The sequence below is a fragment of the Dendrobates tinctorius genome, unplaced genomic scaffold (genome assembly GCF_039654945.1).
Source record: "Dendrobates tinctorius isolate UK_male_01 unplaced genomic scaffold, ASM3965494v1 ptg000007l, whole genome shotgun sequence".
NCBI lineage: Eukaryota > Metazoa > Chordata > Amphibia > Anura > Dendrobatidae > Dendrobates > Dendrobates tinctorius.
In genome coordinates this window covers 22,265,621-22,286,325 of record NW_027361675.1, presented here as the reverse complement: position 1 = coordinate 22,286,325, position 20,705 = coordinate 22,265,621, and the positions used below count along the sequence as shown (strand labels likewise).

The following is a 20,705-nucleotide window of genomic DNA, read 5'->3' as shown; positions in this document are numbered from 1 at the left end:
TTCCACGCCTGGGATGTGGACCGCCGATATTACCGAATGGTTCCTCTCGGCCCAGTGAAGCACGTGTCCCACCTCGTGCATGGTTGCCCTGCTGCGAGTGCCCCCTTGATGATTTACGTAAGCCACCGCCTTGGCGTTGTCCGATTGAATCCGGACGGGATGTCCTGCTAGAAGGTGCTGAAAATGTTGCAGCGCCAGCTGGACCGCTCGTATTTCCAACAAGTTGATCGGGAGGCGTGCCTCCTGTTGCGACCATTGCCCCTGGGTCGTGTGGTGGCGAAAAACTGCTCCCCAGCCGAGGAAGCTGGCATTGGTTGTGATCACTAGCCACTGATCTGAGGGAAAGGGTTTCCCCTGAAGGGAGAACCTGATCGTCCACCACTCTAGTGACTGTCTGACCTGAGAGGGTAGCCGACACTGATGATCGAGTGTGAACGGGTTCTTGTCCCAAGATGACAAGAGGGCGTGCTGTAGGGGGAGAAGATGAAATTGGGCAAACGGAATCGCTTCCATTGCTGCCACCATCTTCCCTAGTACCCTCATCCCAAACCGAATGGTGTGCGGGACTGGCTGTAGAAGCTTCTGGACTCCTTGCCGAAGCGCTAGGGTTTTGTCTTGAGGAAGAATTACCAACCCTCGGGAGGTGTCGAAGATCATCCCTAAAAAGGAAATCCTCTGGGCTGGGACAAGGGATGTTTTTTTCCTGTTGACCAACTACTCTAAGCGGGAGAGGGTATCCAGCGTAATGCTGACATTCTCCTCGCATGCCCGAAACGAGGGGTCCTTCACCAAGAGGTCGTCTAAGTATGGCAAGACGACTATGCCCCGAGAGTGTAAGGGCCATAACGACTGCCATTACCTTTGCGAACACTCTGGGAGCGGTGGCTAGCCCGAAGGGCAGTGCTGCAAACTGGAAATGTCGGCCATTGATGGCGAAACGTAGAAACCTCTGATGCGGAGGAAAAATGGGGACGTGCAGGTAGGCATCCTGGATCTTGATAGAGGCCAAGTATTCTCCTTGCCCCATGGCCGATATAACTGAACGGAGAGATTCCAAATGTAAATGTTTGATCCTGATGAACTTGTTCAGGAGCTTCAGGTCCAAAACCGGCCTGACTGTCCCGTCCTTTTTGGGGACCGCGAACAGATTGGAATAAAAACCCTGAGCCTTCTCGTGCTCTGGTACGGGAACAATTACTCCGTTGTGCTGGAGTGAATTGATGGCCCCTAGCAACGCCCTTGCCCGGGGATGCACTTTGGGAAGTCGGGACAGAAAAAATCATTTTGGGGGATACTTGATAAATTCTATCTTGTACCCTGAGGACACCAGTTCCACCAACCATGAGTCACGTGCTACCGCGACCCAGACATGGCGAAAGCAGAGCAGGCGGCCGCCTACTCTGCTGATGTCACCTAAAAAGTGCTCCGAGTCATTTAGCTGAGGATCTCTGGGCCCTGGTTCCCCTCGACCTGGGCTGGCGAGCACGCATTATCCCCAATGGGTTGGCCCTATATGAGACCTGTCTCTCCCTATCCTGGTTGGAGCGACTTGGAACGGCAGAGCTGGCCGCTGTCGTCCACCCGGGGTTGCGAAAGGCCCGAAACCGTGCCTGAGCCTGGTGAAACGGCTGTTTGACCTTTTGTTGCGGGAGGAAGCTGCTTTTTCCCCCTGTAGCATTGGAGTTAGTCTAACTTTTCCCAGAACAGGCGGCCACCCTGATAAGGCAGGGAAGTCAAGGACTTCTTGGAAATTGAATCGGCTCGCCATGTCCTTAACCATAGGGCTCTCCTAATGGCTACCGCGTTTGCGGCCGCAAGTGCCACACAATTGGCCGCATCCAAGGAAGCGTTGAGTAAGTAGTCACCAGCCATAGCGATCTGACTCGCGATCTCTGATACCTCCGTAGGCAGGTCTCTAGCCTGCAAGACTTTGTTCAATGACTCTGACCATGACATCATGGCCTTGGCTACCCACGTTGCCGCGAACGAGAGAGTGCTGATCCTGACGCTTCAAAAACTGAGCGAGCCGATCAGTGGGATCCTTAATAGAGGAACCACTAGGTACAGTACAGATAACAAGGTTTTCGAGGCCAAGCGTGACACTGGTGGATCCACCACTGGGGATTCCGCCCATTTCTTACAGAGCTCCGGGGCAAACGGATATCTTGCCTCTATCGTCTTCTGGCCTGAGAAACGCCTATCCGGCCGTTCCCTGTGACGCTGCACTATGTCCTCAAACTCTGGGTGAGTGCCAAACACTCTATGCGGTCGCTTAGCCCGCTTAAAGGATACCTTATGGCCTGAGGCCAAGGTGACGTCTTCCTCAACCCCAGAGTCTGATTAACAGCTTCAATGAGGCTGTCAACTGTTTCTCGACACCCCGGGGTATCTAGGTCCAGCAGCTCGCTTGAGTCATAATCTGAACTCTGCCGGCTCCCGACTACTGGTGAAGGAGAGCTTGATGCCGAATTCACGGATGCCGAGGCACCGGATGGGCCGGGAAACTCCGTGTGGGTTTGTTTCCTTTGCGCTTGCATGGAATGAGAGCGGCCCCTGCAGGCCGGAGGCTCTTGTGAGGTGGAGGACCCCTCCCAGATAAGCGAGCCACTATCTTTGCCCCTATCTGGGGCATTAAGAGACTCGATCGCCTTTGTAAACGATGCCATAGACTGCGATAGTGATAGGGCCTATTCCAGAGGATTTGGATCACTGGGCTCGGTCGCAGGGGAGGGCTCATGGGCGCGTTCGGCGTCGCAGGCTTCGCATAATTTATCTCTTTGCGCCCACGGGAACGAGATGCATGCAGCGTATAGGAACGTGTGTCTTCCCTTTCCCAGCCATATTGTATCCGCCAGGTCTCAATACTGCCCTGCTAGGGGATTGGGGGGGGAAGAAAGCACTCCTCGATCGCCCGTAGCGTGGCCTCTCGCAGTCGGGACCGCACTTACCCGGTCCTATGTCCCCCACACGTGCTGCTTCTCCTCTCCGCTGTGGGCAGTCCTGCTGTGGGTGGGCCAACCGTCCTTTCCCGGTTGCGGCCTACCCTGACGCGAAGCCAGGGGCTCAATTTATCCGGCGCCTGCCCAGGCTCCGGAGGGCGGGCCGCTGGAAGTGACGTCGCGCAGGGAGGGCGGGACTTCCGGCCGTGGCCTACCACCGGCCGAAGCCGTGGGCTGGATTTTTAGTGTCCGCCTGCGAAGGGGTGGCGGCGGGTGTGCAGACCGCCGCATACCAAGGACGGAACCGGCGTCAGTACCCCGCGTCAGGCACGGTGTCCGTCCCGCCGCCAGGGGGGAAGGGAAGGGGAGGGGGCCTACGCTGGAACCCCTTTCAGTCCGATGTGCGCACTCCTGCTGACCGCTTGAAGCTAAGGGCTCCAGCCCTCTGGACGCCGCAGGGCCCTCCCAGGCCATCCCATCCATGCCCTCTGGACGCTGACAACTTCTCTGATCAGGTAGAGGGAAGGGGGGTGATATCCAGGACAGTGCAGGCACCCTAGCTCCGTCCTCCTTCCAGCGTTGGTGGAGCAGTGGGGGCCGCTCGGACTGTCTTGTGCCTCTGTACAGCCCATGGATTCCATACCTAGGGGTGGTCAGGGCTAAGTCCGGCCTCATGTCCCACGTCGCGGGAGAGGATACGTGGAGGGATACTCGCACGTGCTCGCCCGTTGATGGTTTGGGGAAATCGGACCCTTTCAATAGGATCCGTTGCCCCTGTCTAATCTTCATAGCAAAAGAGAGGGAAGAAGAAAAAAAAAAAAAAAGTCTGGGGAAAATGGCCCAGATATGTCCCACGGTGCGGGAAAGGATACGTGGAGGCGATACGCACACGTGCTCGCCCGTTGTTGGTTTGGGGAGATCGGACCCTTTCAATAGGGTCCGTCACCCCTGTCTTATCTTCATAGAGAGAAAAAAAAAAAAAAGTCTGGAGAAAACCAGACATGTGTGCCTCTAAAGGACACTAAGCATAAAACTGGTTTCCGCCCGCAATCAGGCCGAGGGTGTATATGGCGGAGGAGGAGCTAACCTTGTGTTGTTTACTTAGTGTCAGCCTCCAGATGGCGGTAGCATACACCCACAGTACCTGTGTCCCCCAATGAGACGAGGGAGAAAAACACTTCATATCTTACATTTAACACATCGTAATGAGATCCAGGTTCCAGAAGATAGTCTCTGTTCACTTCTCTGATCTGATTCAAATGTGGTATTAGAAGGCTTAGAAACATGCTTTCTAAGGACAACAAGAGAAACCTCTACACACATTGTAAAAGCAAAAGGTCCACATGGACTACAGTCTAATAATCAACCATGGGTTATTGAAAGGTCCCCACATTTGATTGGTTGCTATGGGCAACACTGGGCCTCATGCATTGAAAGCATTCCAACAAAAAGTGTTATAGCACTTTCATCGTGTCACAGAAGAGGCTTGTAAACACCACATATCAAAAGTCAATCAAGTGACAATCAATGCAATAGCTGAATTAGTCCCAAGTGAGTAGTTCCATACATCACAAAGAGATGAAAACATTTGTATGCGAGTACTGCCTGCCCAGCTACGCACAAAAGAACTGGGACAACATCTATCCACAGAGGCCCAATAGAGTGGCACATGCATGGCAGGCCAGGGCGCATTGTATTCTGCCTTTTCTTACATGCGGGTAATAAATCCAACAATGTATGACTGAACTATCCCCAGTTGTGTTTGGCTTTGGAGCCTCACATGCTGGGCCAGTCACTTGCTCTATATTGTTTGATATATGCTGTTTCTACAAAATCTATGGGTTAGGGTCAAGGGCACTCTTGCTGCTTTGTGGCCCACGGAAAATGGTGGCCTCAATCAAAGTTGACACCATTTTCAAGGTGTGCACGGGTCCCATCTCTAAATACAATGTACGGTAACTGATCTATGTATGCTTCTGAATAAAAAAGGGTATTCCCATCTGATAAAGTTATGGCATATCACTGGTTTATGTCATCACTTCATGGCCTCTGGGGCCAAGACCTCTGGGGGTGCAGACTTGCAAATTATACCATTTCCAGATGTTGAACCTCCACAGATCATACAGATAAAACTTTATGTGATGTGAATACCACTTTGAGGTTCTATTGTACTATCCTATTTGGTCATATTCACATTTCAGGATTCTGTCATAATTAGAGATGGGCAAAACTAAACAATAAAGTTCGGGGTCTGTACCGAACACCTACTATTTGGGCAAGGACCAGGAAGTCTGTGCTAGTGTTTGAGTTCAGAATCCTGAACACTGGGTGTTTCTTACATTGTCATATGCATGACAGCGCGAGAAACACCGGAAGCGTGATGATTACCACCTGCCAAAGCGCTGGAGCTCTCTCAATGTAAGATGACAGCGTGAGCCCACAGCAGGTAAGAGATTTACCTACAGTCACAGGTGTCAGCTGATGGGACTACTACTAGGCAACTACTACTGAGGTCACCGCTGTTCAGGGGCCCGGCTGGTAACACAGCCTCAGTGACCAGCGGTAACCTCGTTGATGTCACCGCTAGTCACTGACGCTGTGCTCGCAGCAGCTTATTCTCCAGTGGTTTTCAGCCTGGATGGTCGCATCATGGGTTTGGATCTAAATGATAAAGGGGTTGTCCAATTTCAAATATTTATTAAGTCATAAGATTGCAGGCCTATAATATAACAAATATAGTTGCTATTCACCTCCCTGGTCCAGGGCTGCCTCTCCTCTGCTACTCTGTACTTTGCTGATTGGATACAGAGGGTATGTACGATCCAAACGTGAAGTCACAGCTGCAACCCATCACTGGGGCTCAGCAATATTGCCAATCTAGATGGAAGAAACAGAGGAGCCTAGTAACAGGCAGTAATGGTGACGTGCTCTGTAAAAGTGACGTCACTGCCGAAGCCTATCAACAAAGACTAGAGCAGCAGCAGGGACCCAGAGTTGTATCTGGGGAGGGTTACTAACAGCTGTAATTGTTATTTTCTGGGTCTGCAGATTTTAGGTATCCTCACTTAAGACAATTAAGTGGTATATCCATTTATATATTTTCAGGTCTTGCACATGTATTGGTAGAGATTTTATAAAAGCAATTTCACTTTCTTATTGAGGGATCAAGAAATTGGCATCCAACACACATTGCTTTCTGTCTCTGAGGAGCAGCCAAACCATTTTTTCCCCTCTTTCTTTATATAATGAATATTTATCAGCTTTCACTTTCAGTATTACACGTGTAAATTTCTCTTTCACTATTCACTTACCATTGAGATTTGTGTAGTAACTGCAGGTGCATATCAAACTAATAGATTTTCAGACCAGTAAGGTTTGCGACTGTTTAATGAACATGATGAGATCAGCTTGTACCCAGCAATTTGCTTTTCGAGATGTCCCAATTTATGGTGGCCCTGACTATTTTAGTGCACACAGAGACAAAATAAGATTTACGGTACATCTACCTGGTAGTACATACAGTATAAGCTGTACTTCCCATAACATGGCCCCAATATAGAGTGAATAGAGCTGTTGGAAGACAGATGAAAATAGGACACAGATTCTCCCTCGAGCAAACACTCAGCGTGCAGTCTGAATAAATAACATAAGGACAAAGGAAGAGTAATATCAGGGCAGAAAAAGTCATCCATCAACCAGGGCATTACTTCTACTGCTAACCTAGAACGAAATGCTCTATGTCATATATGTAGGAAAATCTCGCCTAGCAGATGGCATAGAAATATTAAGCAGTTGACATATTGGTGCAGATTTTAATAAAAAGGTGGAATGCAAGTAGCACAATATATAATCCTGTTCTGTTTCTAGTACATATATAGGAGATAAGAAGGGGTGGAAGCAAATGTCATATGGTGCACATTCTTCTGCCCTGGGAATGGTGCACCATGTGGCTATGTTGACAGCTAAGCCTTAAACTTGTCAAAAAAGAAGCAAGGCATATGTAGGATTTATCTGGTCAGGAATGTCTGTGAAGTCAGAAGACAGCCATTTACACAAAGGAAATCACACCACTACAAGGAGTGCCCAACCAAAGCTACAAAGCATGATCTGTAAGGGTACGCTCCCACGGTCAATAAATGCTGCGGCTTGGACGCTGCGTACATCAACAGCGTACAACCCACAGCATCCAGATGTTACAGAATAGTTGAATCCCATGCCCACGGCTCACCAGCGGAGACAGACATGCGGTGCGTCTTTCCAGACCGCAGCATGCCAATTTATCTTGCAGAGACACGAGTCTAGATAAATCTCACCCATACAATGTATAGGACATGGTGATTCCGCAAGGTTCAGTGAACACATGCGGAATCACCTGTGTTCAAAAGCCGGCAGGGACGCAGCAGGCATGTGATGCATTCAAAGGGCTGCCAATTACTGACCATGTGCACCTGGCCTGATAGTACATTCTGACAAAAATAGATAAAAAACAAGATCCAGCACACTGGTGAACAATGGACCATTCTGCATCATATGCAAAAAAAGATAAAAAAAATAAAACATGAGGCAGAAACTGCATATCTTTTTCTCATAACCATATGTAAAGGGGCTTTCTATTTTTAGTTTTTACTTACTGACATTTCAGAAGATAACACTGGTGAAACAATCTCCTGAATGAAAGATGCAGATAATTAAAGGGCTTATTTGCTTTTTTTTTTGGATATGAGGCTAAGAATTTACAGAAAGCTAGTTGCTAACTACATGCATGTTCTGTCCTGCGACAATGTGTTCTGGCTCAGGTGTCAATTCTCCATCCTCATTTGATGTTATGCAAATAGAGCATCTCTTCCTCTTCCGGGCTGCTCCGTCAACAGGACGTCCCAGCTGTCGAGATGCTTGACAACCAGCCCCCCGCAGTTAGGCAGTGGGGACACTACTGTCAATCATGAAGTTGGTAGTGACGTCCCATCAACAGATCATAGTGGAAGAGAAGAAGCTGTTCTGTCGATGTAACATCATCAGAAGCAGGAAAATTGCTGCCGTGACCACGCTGATCCGGAAAACATTGGCGCAGAGATTAACAGGTAAGTAATAAGCAACTACCTGTCGGCAAATTTGTAACCCCATAGCCAAAAAGCCCCAAAGTCCTGGATAACCCCTTTAACTGAATTATGACAGACTCCTAATGTATTTATGATGTGAATACATTGGAATTTGGCCATACAAACTAAATGCCATACTTATGACAACACTGTGCCTCATTCAGTGATGATGTGTGAATATTTGGATATAAATCTAGATAGGATTTCAGAGAAACACAGAGAGTGACTCGTATACAAAGGCTCATCAGATCCCATTCTGCATTATTGTTTTTAGTCTTAAAGAAGCACTGCCAATAGTTTTTTTTAGCTAAACCTTTATAAATATGTATGTAATGTAGTGTAAGTGTATTAATATACTTACCAATCATAATTTTCCCCAGTTACTAGTCCTCTGCTAACTCAAGATACTTAGCCAGATGTCTCGTTTAGGTCTCATTCACACTTCTGTTTAAACATGTACTTGGAAAATGGTACCATGGTCATCAGTGTTTTGGATGTATGTGTTATCAGTGTGTCATCAGTATTTTTCATGTATCGAGTGCATTTACGGAACATACATTTCAGTAGGCCGACATTTCGGATTTTAAAATCATTTTTCAAGCTGGTGTTATAAAGTATTCTAATTTGCTGAGATAATGACTTTTGGGTTTTCATTGGCTGTAAGCCATAGTCATCATTAACAGAAATAAACCCTCCTTGACCCAGACACCCACCCCCTATTACACATTAGAAAGTCCTCAAAATCCATGTCTTTGGCTATCACTCTCTTCCTACATGTTGTTTGTACACTAACATAGAATTAGATGCCAATATACCTCAGCTTTTTTTTTTTTAAATGATGAATTTAAAGATCAGTCATTTGCTCAAAAAAAAAAAAAAAAAAAGTAAAATACTTAGTAAAATCTCAGAGCTCTCCAGATTCTGAAGCCCTTTCCATTTTTTGCACTGCATCACTCCATAGTAGAGATATTCACATTTGTCACCTTTTGAGTGCACTGTGTGAAATCTCTGCTTGCAGACCATCTGGGCGTATCTTCAGAGTCTTCTCTGGGGCCCTGTGATTTAAACCCCTCCCTGACACTGCTAGTCATGATAAAATAAAAGCCTCAGACATTGTTGTGCTATGAAGAGTGCAAGCCCAAAGAGGAGACTGAAGAAACACACTCAGATGGCCTGCAAGGAGAGATTTCACATACCTGGCTTCAAAAGTAACAAATGTGAATATTTCTGCAGTGCGTAATGCAAAAAGGAAAAGAGAAGAATAAGGTGAGCTAGTTAAAAGTCCTCTTTAAACAATAGATTATTTTATGATAGCTTTCCTTGAGGCGGGGTGCAAATGATCCGGAAGTGGCAGCGCTTTGTACCCAGCACATGTTCGTTGCGTCCAAAGCATTGCCATCTATTGAACGCAGGTGAATCCGCATGTGTTCATTAACCATGCGGATTCACAACATCCAATACATCGTATTGGTGAAATTTCTCTTGCAGAGGCTCGTGTCTCCGCAATAGAAATTGACAGGCTGGAAAGACGCGCCACATGTCCCTCTCCGTGGGTGAGCCGTGGGTGTCTAGACACATAACGAGTATGGGATTTCTTAAAATCCCATCCAGTATGCTGTAACAGCTGGACGCTGCGGGTTTAACGCTGCACAAGTATGCAGCGTCCAACACGAAACGTATACTGATCGTCTGCACATACCCTTAAGTTTGCCTAGCTAAAACAAGTTATCACCTATCCGCAGAATAGATGATGGCTTGATGATCAGTGGTGTCCCATCATTGGGATCAGCACAGATTGGCCGACAGGAATTTTATCAGGTTACAAAATGGTGCGACAGATCAGGCATCTGACTAATGCTCCATTCATTTCCTATGTGACTGCCAAAAAAAGCTGAGTGCAACAATTGGCAGCTACATAGGCAATGGACCAACAGTTGAGCATTCCCATTGCTGCTTTATTCTAACGGGTAGAAGTTCCTCAATATGCTGATCAGTGCACGCCCCATCAGTCGGACCCCCACCGATCAACAAGTTATCACTTCTTTTCACCAGATAGCTCCTTCAACTTCAATAAAAATTTTGCATTCAAGTGTGTACAGCATTACTGTCTATACAACGAATAACTCAGTACTTTGTCACAAGCATTCAAGTATCAGAAATGTTTAAAAATTATTTATTTTGGGATAATGGGAGTAATTCCAGAGTAAGGATGTGCGTTACACTTTTCTCTGCACTTACGGATTTATGTCTACAATGGCATGTTAGTCAGTATGGAACTCCATAAACATAATACTTGAGAATGATGTTCCACATGGGCAATCAATTAGTTCCTTAGAGACATCTTGTGTAGAGTATGCTCCTTTAACTGTCCATCTCCCAGGAATGCAAAGGATCATGGTCCTCGGCATCATGATGTCAGTGATAGCTGCACTACTGCATAGTGCTCCTCCTGATGAAAGTACCATCCTGCTGCATGGTGACCCTGTTGGAAGCGCCAGCCTGACCACCCTGCTGCATGGTGACCCTGATGGAAGTACCAGCCTGACCACCCTGCTGCATAGTGACCCTGATGGAAGTACCAGCTTGTCCACCCTGCTGCATGGTGACCCTGATGGAAGTGCGAGCCTGACCACCCTGCTGCATGGTGACCCTGATGGAAGTGCCAGCCTGACCACCCTGCTCCATAGTGACCCTGATGGATTTGCCAGTATGACCACCCTGCTGCATTGTGACCCTGATGAAAATACCAGCCTGTCCACCGTGCTGCATGGTGACCCTGGTGGAGGTGCCAGCCTGTCCACCCTGCTGCATGGTGACCCTGATGGCGGTGCCAGCCTGTCCACCCTGCTGCATGGTGACCCTGATGGAGGTGCCAGCCTGACCACCCTGCTGCATGGTGACCCTGATGAAAGTACCAGCCTGTCCACCCTGCTGCATGGTGACCCTGATGGAGGTGCCAGCCTGTCCACCCTGCTGCATGGTGACCCTGATGGAGGTGCCAGCCTGTCCACCCTGCTGCATGGTGACCCTGATGGAGGTGCCAGCCTGTCCACCCTGCTGCATGGTGACCCTGATGGAGGTGCCAGCCTGTCCACCCTGCTGCATGGTGACCCTGATGGAGGTGCCAGCCTGTCCACCCTGCTGCATGGTGACCCTGATGGAGGTGTCAGCCTGTCCACCCTGCTGCATGGTGACCTGATGAAAGTACCAGCCTGACCACCCTGCTGCATGGTGACCCTGATGAAAGTACCAGCCTGTCCACCCTGCTGCATGGTGACCCTGATGAAAGTACCAGCCTGACCACCCTGCTGTATGGTGACCCTGATGGAGGTGCCAGCCTGTCCACCCTGCTGCATGGTGACCCTGATGAAAGTACCAGCCTGTCCACCCTGCTGCATGGTGACCCTGATGGAGGTGCCAGCCTGTCCACCCTGCTGCATGGTGACCCTGATGAAAGTACCAGCCTGATCACCCTGCTGTATGGTGACCCTGATGGAGGTGCCAGCCTGTCCACCCTGCTGCATGGTGACCCTGATGAAAGTACCAGCCTGTCCACCCTGCTGCATGGTGACCCTGATGAAAGTACCAGCCTGACCACCCTGCTGTATGGTTACCCTGATGGAGGTGCCAGCCTGTCCACCCTGCTGCATGGTGACCCTGATGAAAGTACCAGCCTGACCACCCTGCTGCATGGTGACCCTGATGGAGGTGCCAGCCTGTCCACTCAGGACCAGCAAACATCAGGGATTAGTGCCGCCACTGAGGGGATTAGTGTTATATAATGTGCCAAGGATGAGAAGTTAGACGGATGAGGCCACCACATGACACGATGGCACACTCACCTTGACGAAGAGCTCTATGAGGTTGTCTTTGTCCTCCAGTACTCCGTTCTGCGGCACGGGCACGGACATGTCTGCTGCTCTGCTGTAGTGTGCACTCCGCCAACTTCTCCCGGGCTGCTCCCCTCTCCTTCTTGTCTGGTGGTCCCACTTTCTTCACTACCTTCTTCCCTCCCACACAGGACGGTCTCTGGGGACTTCGCCTATTCTACCACTAGTGTTTTTTTTCCTCTTTACACCCTATGTAGTCTAGGCAGAGATGAGCGTGCGTGGAAAAGGCACTATGCAGTCTCTCCACACTGCAGGGAGGCAGCAGAGCAGACTGGATAACGGGACGTTCCTGGCAGCTGAGGCAGAGAAAGGGAGGAGGCGGGAAGGAGGGCGCGGCAAGGCGAGCGAGTGGACTCATTAACTGCTTCATTCTCGTCACACGCGCACAATGTGACACAGTGTTTCCAGTGGGTGGATGGCCGTGCCCAGGCTGCACCCCGCCACTCAGTATAATACCCCTCACTGTTCTCACTTTTCTACCGTGTTTCCCCGAAAGTAAGACCCTGTCTTACATTAATTTTACCCCAAAAAGTCCCACCCTGTCTTACTTTCGGGGGAGGTCTTACCATTAGCCGAAAAAAAATGACAATTTCTTTTTAACCAATAAATTAACATTTATTAACATGCTGTTATACCCCATAACAGTGCCGTATCCCACTGCACACAGCCCCACACCCCATAACAGTGCCGTATCCCACTGCACACAGCCCCACACCCCATAACAGTGCCGTATCCCACTGCACACAGCCCCACACCCCATAACAGTGCCGTATCCCACTGCACACAGCCCCACACCCCATAACAGTGCCGTATCCCACTGCACACAGCCCCACACCCCATAACAGTGCCGTATCCCACTGCACACAGCCCCACACCCCATAACAGTGCCGTATCCCACTGCACACAGCCCCACACCCCATAACAGTGCCGTATCCCACTGCACACAGCCCCACACCCCATAACAGTGCCGTATCCCACTGCACACAGCCCCACACCCCATAACAGTGCCGTATCCCACTGCACACAGCCCCACACCCCATACCAGTGCCGTATCCCACTGCACACAGCCCCACACCCCATAACAGTGCCGTATCCCACTGCACACAGCCCCACACCCCATAACAGTGCCGTATCCCACTGCACACAGCCCCACACCCCATACCAGTGCCGTATCCCACTGCACACAGCCCCACACCCCATAACAGTGCCGTATCCCACTGCACACAGCCCCACACCCCATAACAGTGCCGTATCCCACTGCACACAGCCCCACACCCCATAACAGTGCCGTATCCCACTGCACACAGCCCCACACCCCATAACAGTGCCGTATCCCACTGCACACATCCCCACACCCCATAACAGTGCCGTATCCCACTGCACACAGCCCCACACCCCATAACAGTGCCGTATCCCACTGCACACAGCCCCACACCCCATAACAGTGCCGTATCCCACTGCACACAGCCCCACACCCCATACCAGTGCCGTATCCCACTGCACACAGCCCCACACCCCATAACAGTGCCGTATCCCACTGCACACAGCCCCACACCCCATAACAGTGCCGTATCCCACTGCACACAGCCCCACACCCCATACCAGTGCCGTATCCCACTGCACACAGCCCCACACCCCATAACAGTGCCGTATCCCACTGCACACAGCCCCACACCCCATAACAGTGCCGTATCCCACTGCACACAGCCCCACACCCCATACCAGTGCCGTATCCCACTGCACACAGCCCCACACCCCATAACAGTGCCGTATCCCACTGCACACAGCCCCACACCCCATAACAGTGCCGTATCCCACTGCACACAGCCCCACACCCCATAACAGTGCCGTATCCCACTGCACACAGCCCCACACCCCATAACAGTGCCGTATCCCACTGCACACAGCCCCACACCCCATAACAGTGCCGTATCCCACTGCACACAGCCCCACACCCCATAACAGTGCCGTATCCCACTGCACACAGCCCCACACCCCATAACAGTGCCGTATCCCACTGCACACAGCCCCATACCCTATACAGTACATGTTTCCCTACTTGGTTTTTAAATGCTGGACGTTTTCCTCTGCGGTGCGGCTGTGGGTGCGGAAGGCCTGTGCTGCAGGGAACGCTGTGCCAATCAGCAGGGAAACAGCGGTGACGTGGGGCTGGGGCGGCCAATTACAGCCCGAGCTGCTGGACCAATCAGTGCTCGAGCCGGGGGCCGGCGGTGACGTGGGGAACAGGGGCGGCCAATGAGCTGTTGAGCTGGGCGGATTGCGGGGTTAACACGGCGAGTTAACCCCATGAGCGCTGGACCCGCCCAGCTGCACCTGAGGACACCTCTGGAGCCTGGGGACCCAATGGGGGACAGCGGCGGCCCAAAGGTAAGGGCCTTACATTTCACAGCGGCCCCCAACCCTGCCTTACATTCGGGGAGGCCTTACATTGAAGGACCCCCCCGTAACCCCCACCCTGTCTTACTTTCGGGGGGGTCCTACTTTCGGGGAAACACGGTACTACTGAGGGTGTACAAATGGCTCTGTGGAACTGTGTGGCGAGATTCTGTCAGACATGGTGGGCGCTTCCAACTTCTGTGGGGTTTTGTCGGTATACAGAGTGTTAGGCTGTGTTCACACACAGCGTTTTTTTAGCGGTTTTTACTGCGGTTTTCACTATAAAACCGCTAAAAATAAGGTGCACAGTCATTTCTATGCATTTTGCGCTTTTTGTGCACATTGATGCGTTTTTTACCGCGAAAAAACCGCATCGCGGTAAAAACCGCAGCATGCACATTAATTTTGCGGTTTTTTACGCGGTTTAGGCTTCTCCCATGCTTTTAGAAACCGCTGCGGTAAAAAACGCATCAAAAACCGCCGTGGAAAAATAGGTGTGGTTTCTGGGAAGGGATTCAGGTTTTTGTGCAGAGAATTTCTGCAAAGTGTGCACTTACCCTAATAGAGATACACCACCCCACCCAAGCTGGGCGATCACTAGGTGGCGCACCTACAGCCTCCCTATGGCGCCTGGCTGTAGGGGGAGTCTCCACTGTGAAGTATAGAGCTGTTTATGGAGGGGACAAGGACCCACCCTCATAACACAAAGCCCTTAAGACGTCCTTCTCATCCTATTACAATCGTCATAGTAGGCTAGTACTGGTAAATACAAGCACTTTTGTAATTTACCACTTGTTAAAATTTGAAGCCATTTTTGAGACAGTCACCCCTAAGCCTTCAGTCACCATCCTGACACTGCCATTGTTTTCAATTCTGACCAGTGTCACTTTATGTGGTAATCATTTTTTTTCATTTTCACAAGGATGTTAGGAGGACACGGACCCCAAAGTTTGTTGTGCAATTTCTCCTGATAACCCATATGTGGTGGAAAACTACTTTTGAGGCGCAGTGCAAAGTTCAGAAGGAAAGCAGCGCCATATTGGAGTTCAGATTTTGTTCAATTGGTTTGAGGGGGCCATGTCACATTGGCACAGCCCCTGAGGTGCCAGAACAGCAGAACCTCCCATAAGTGACCCCAGTTTACAAACTACACCTCTCAATTAATTAATCTAGGGGTGCAGTGATTATATTCACTCCACAGGTGGGTCACATTATTTAATACAATTGGGCAATGAAGAAAAAATATTAACATTATTACAATATTCCATTTTTACCACCAAAATTTTGTGTTAGCCCCATATTTCACATTTTCACATTGTGAAATGGGTAAAAATGGCACCAAAATTTGTCCCACAATTATGCAGCCGTGCAGTATTGCTTAGCCACGTGGCGAGACTCAGGTGGGACAGAGCGCTATTTGCCTCCTGGATCACAGATTTTGTTAGAATAGTTTACAGACTCCATATACAGAGATCCTAAGTGCTAGAAAAGCAGAACCCCCCCTCAAGAGACCCCATTTTGGAAATTATACCCCTTTGGTTGGTTAGAAATAGCATTGCTATTGTAGGGGATTGAGCAGAATATCCCTTTAATGCCACCTCCCCTTTAAGGAGTTCTAATAGTAATACTGTATATTGTAAATAATGTACAAATCTTATGATGTTTCGGCACTGCTACACTACTGTGTATTACCTACTGTTCATTGGTACTGCCACACTATGTGCTACCATGATGTAATATATTGTATTATATTGTATTGTTTGCCATATATTGATGCTTAGATTAGGGTAAGCCAATGCATTCTTCGGGTTCAATAGTGGAGGGCACTGTTAGTATATGTTACGCTGGCGCCTTGGCAGGTTGGCGCAAGCGAGGGAGTTGTGGCCCCACTGTTCCACAAACCAGACTACCCTGGAAGGGGCGTGACTAGGACAGCTACCTCGGTCTTCGCTGGAGCCTCTGATGGTGCGGTCAGGCTTGTGCGGCAGGTAGCTGCCAGGTGCCACTCCAGGGTGGTGTCTGGCTGTGGCTGCTGATCCCACTGGGGAACAGGACGCTAGGACATGTGCGGGCGACAGGCACGACTGGCAGACAGGCAGGAGAGCATGACAGGCACGGCTGGTACTCTGGCAGGTGGTCACGGCTGAGACACTGGCAGGCGGGCATGGCTGAGACACTGGCAGGCGGACACGGCTGAGACACTGGCAGGCGGGCACGGCTGAGACACTGGCAGGCGGGCAGGAAGGAGTGTAAGGAATAGTTAGAGACCTGTTCACACAGGAAGCGCAGATACCGATCCTGGCATGAAGGAACGGTGTATGAAGGAATAGGTTTGGACCTGTTCACGCTGGAGAAAAACCGCTAGACTGCTGTGAGGAGCTGCAGTTAGCAGCAAGAGATTCAGCAGAAGCAGAACAAAGCAGAAGAGCGCGGAGCACAAGCAGAGCCACAAGAGCGCGGAGCACAAGCAGAGCCACAAGAGCGCGGAGCACAAGCAGAGCCGCAAGAGCGCGGAGCACAAGCAGAGCCGCAAGAGCGTGGAGCACAAGCAGAGCCGCAAGAGCGCGGAGCACAAGCAGAGCCGCAAGGGAGAGGAGCACAGGCAGACGGAGAGGACACAAGGATAGAAAACAGCAGGGAAAGCAGCCACAGACATGGAGACCGAGAGACAGAGGTAGGACTGAGTTCAGACAAGGTAATGGTACAGGAACAAAGACACAGAGACCCGGATATACTACCTCCTGGTGGGCAGAGGGTACGAAACAAGGCAAGGAACAATAGCACAGGGGCCAGGATATTCTGCCTCCTGGAGGGCGGACGGACAGGTACAAGGCAAGGCTAGGAACATGGACACAGAGACCAGGATATTCTGCCTCCTGGAGGGCGGCAAGACAGGCACAGACACAGGACTAGGAATCAAGCCTCCAGAAAAGGCAAAACACAGGACAGGACCTGGCAACTTAGCAGCAAAACACTAACTGAGTTAAGACATTGCTCAGGCAGCTACCACCTCTTGGTGATTGGCCAGGGACACATTAGACAGGTGAACCCTGATTCCATAAGAACCAGAGAGTGCCGGCTCCGCCCCCTATGCACACAGCTAGGAAGCATGCAGAGAGCAGGCAGGAAGCAAGAGGCACACAGCATGGAGCCGGCAGCAGACAGAACACACAGCAAGGCCTGGAGCAGTGAGTAAGTTGGTGTGTGGGGGATGGGAGGCCATGCAGTGATGCCTGCAGGGTTGTTACAGTATATAGTTCCATAGACTGGGTAAGCGTAGTTCTGTTGTGGGCCACTAGATGGGGGTACACTAGTGGGCCTTGTTATGTATAGTTGATAGGTAGTTTACATAAGGGTTAACTGTAGGAGGAGCTGCTATGGGTTAAGCAAGTGTAGGAGATAGGAACAGTTGAGAAGGGCGGGCAAGCCCGACAGGTCCACAAGGACTCTAAGCCCAGGACACCGTAGCAGCTGCACAGCTGGAAACTACAGTTTATGACAGCAATAAAAAAATAAAAAACAAATCTGAACTGAGAAAAGTAAGTTAATGTGTATGCACAATGTAAGTGCATATTAACACATGACCATTAAGCCTAAGCTGTTACTAGTGGTTCAGCCGCTCGACCCTTATTCACATTCACGCCACTTGGCAAGTGAAAAGGTTTTAAATACTAGAGTAGGGACTGTCCCGCAAGGGTTGCCGAGACGTGGCGGGATGGCTTGTACATTATTTTGATCAAAATTATGTTTACTAAATACCCTTATTATTATTATTACCTCTATGCATTATTTGCAGTATATTTTTTACTTTTAGTTCAGGATATTTGTGTTTTTTGCTTTTCGTTTTCTCTGGTTAATGGTCATGTGTTAATATGCACTTACATTGTGCATACACATTAACTTACTTTTCTCAGTTCAGATTTGTTTTTTATTCATTTCATTGTGCATTCAGTGCATATATGGGTGTGACCGCCCTCTTTCTGAGCTGTGAAAGCCATCCAGTCTGGCCTAAGCTGTTACTAGTGGTTCAGCCGCTCGACCCTTATTCACATTCACGCCACTTGGCAAGTGAAAAGGTTTTAAATACTAGAGTAGGGACTGTCCCACAAGGGTTGCCGTGACGTGGCGGGATGGCTTGTACATTATTTTGATCAAAATTATGTTTACTAAATACCCTTATTATTATTATTACCTCTATGCATTATTTGCAGTATATTTTTTACTTTTAGTTCAGGATATTTGTGTTTTTTGCTTTTCGTTTTCTCCAGTTTATGACAGCAGCAGGAGCGGAAAGGAGAAAGTGGTCCAAGAGTCGTGCAGGGCACAGAGAATTCACCATATGGCAGACCTTAAATAGGGCTGAAGCCTCCAAGTCTGAGGCGAAGTGGATGAACGTGATCCCCTGTATCTTGAGGTCTCACAGGAGTAATGCGGCGGTACCATCTAAGGCTCTACTACCCTGGAATGTGCGTGAGGGCGTAGAAAGTAAGCAAGGGAAAGTGCAGGAGGAAGGCTGTGTGAACGTAACTGATGTGTCCGGGACCGTTAAAGAAGAAAGTAAAATCGTTGATTTGGCATCAGAACCGGTATCTGTGTCCATTATTCCAACCCTAAGCACTGGAGCCAAGTGTGCAGGAGCTGGGTCGCACCGCTGTGGAATCCCTGATGGTGGACCAGCATCTCGAACAGGTACGCCAATAAAAGTTCATGGTTTTTCTGTGGGAGGAGGTCAGGACACCAAAGCCCTGATGTCCTCGGCTACGATTAGCATCCTGTCCCCCTCTTACACTATATTGCCCCTGTGTAAGAAGGAGACCCGGGCCAGGGGTACCTGTCCTGTGTCGGGTCCGGAACTGTCGGGGCTTTCTCCTCTATTGTCCGGGGAAAGAGTAAGAGACCGGACAGACCTTTTCTCTCGAAGCAGGGGTGTGGCTAAGCGGCAGCAGACACAGCGCGCGTGGAAGCAGTCAGTCTTGGCAGGAACAGGCAGCGTGCAGCAGGGAGAGAGGAGTGATCCGTCCCTCGAGTACCGGAACTGTGCCGGCCTGCATTCATGTACTCCTGCCGTCACCAGCGGGGATTCCAGAGAGAGAAGTGCAGTAACTGCCAGAGAGCAAGGTGCTGTCCGCTTCGTGACCGTGAGTACAGCGCACGTGCCGCATAGAGAAAACTGAGTACTGGAGAGACATTTGCAGCCTACCTTGCCAGTTTATACTTGCCAGATAATGTTGGACCCTGATAGTGCTGCGGCCTTGTTCGTCCCGGCCGCACAGGCTTATGGATTGGGGCTCAGCGGAAGGTGCCGGAGACCGACCGCTGCCACCAGAAGATGGACCACCCTTACCAGCAGGACCCTCTTGGACAAGCACCACCTCAGCCATGTTGGCGGTACTGACTTCCAAGTACTATCTTCAGACTGAGGAATTTCTGAGATAAGTGTGCAAAAGAACTGTCATTACCATGTTCATTAACTTTGCATATCCTTTTCCATTGAACTGTTTATTCCCTTGTTTAACCATTCATCTCCCTGCGAGGAGTTAACCTCCTGTTTAATTAAAACAGTTAAACTTGATAACCCTTGCTCTGCCTCTTTTCTGTCACTGCATCCCGACCCCTGCTCACACTTGGCATAGTCGGCAGGATCTCCTGATATAATTCTGAGACCATCTAGTGGCAGGCTTTAGAGATGCGCTGCTTCAACAGGCTCTGCGGGAGCACTTGCGGATTAATCTGCATACAGTATGTCTTTTCTGGAGGTTGGAGCAGAGGCGCGCACGCGTAAGCAAGAGCAGGGGGTGACAGCCCCGGCAGGGAAGGTCCGTAGCGGGGCGGTGTCTGTTCCGCTTGCAACTGAACCAAGTTGGGTGAGAGAAATCCGGACGTAAATCCAGGACATGCGAGAAGAATGGTCCGACTTAAGGAAGAAGCTTCTCATAACCGTGGACCCCTCCAGAGGCAGAACTGATCCCGAGCCTCACCAGGAAAAGAGACAACCTCGTACAGAAAGTCAGCCAATCTGTTTCACATGTGGAGACATTGGACATTATGCCCGAGGATGCGCACGCCGGGGGGAGGTCCCCCAACCGCCATCTGTTAAACAAGCGGGCTCCGTGGCTGGGGGACTCCGCTCAGTGTGTGAGCAGTCAAGAAGGAGAAAAGGAAGTCCCACAAGTTTGATTTTTCTGAGTCCTCTTGTATGGGCCAAAATGGATGGTCGGGCCGTCCACTATTTAGTTGATACCGGCTCTCAAGTAACCACGATGCCTGAGACTTATTTCAGAAGTCATTTTCCCGAGGCGATGCGACGTGAATGGGACCCAGTAATCAAATTAACGGCGGCCAATCAATTGGCCATCCCGGTCGCAGGGGTGGTCTGGATG

The 20,705-nt window shown here is 49.9% G+C and overlaps 2 protein-coding genes across 3 annotated transcripts in view; one reads left to right on the top strand and one right to left on the bottom strand.

Moving 5' to 3' along the window:
• CLIC4 (chloride intracellular channel 4) overlaps positions 1–14,127 on the bottom strand; it is a 69,612-nt gene extending 55,485 nt beyond the window's left edge. Inside the window, exon 1 of one of the 2 annotated variants that reach the window (XM_073572473.1) lies at positions 13,988–14,127. Coding sequence is in view for 1 of the 2 variants with exons in the window: in XM_073572464.1 (XP_073428565.1) it covers positions 11,881–11,949 (69 nt within the window). In the remaining variant the exon portion in view is untranslated. Of the gene's footprint in view, positions 1–11,880; positions 12,253–13,987 lie in introns of those variants that run through there. The other variant, XM_073572464.1, reaches the window with a different exon arrangement.
• Positions 14,128–14,218: 91 nt separating this feature from the next.
• On the top strand, positions 14,219–19,900 carry LOC141086428 (uncharacterized). Its single transcript, XM_073572450.1, has 2 exons — positions 14,219–14,316; positions 18,594–19,900. Exons 1-2 carry the CDS (start codon positions 14,236–14,238, stop codon positions 19,497–19,499), a joined length of 987 nt encoding a protein of 328 aa, XP_073428551.1. The 5' UTR covers positions 14,219–14,235; the 3' UTR covers positions 19,500–19,900.
• The last annotated feature ends 805 nt before the right edge of the window (positions 19,901–20,705 follow it).

What these genes read in the sequence shown, in the direction of transcription:
- LOC141086428 (XM_073572450.1), top strand. Translation starts at nt 14,236, where the DNA reads ATGAGCGCTGGACCCGCCCAGCTGCACCTGAGGACACCTCTGGAGCCT. An exon ending in GGGACAGCGGCGGCCCAAAG is followed by an intron (nt 14,317 to 18,593) that starts GTAAGGGCCTTA and finishes CGTTTTCTCCAG; the next exon opens with TTTATGACAGCAGCAGGAGC.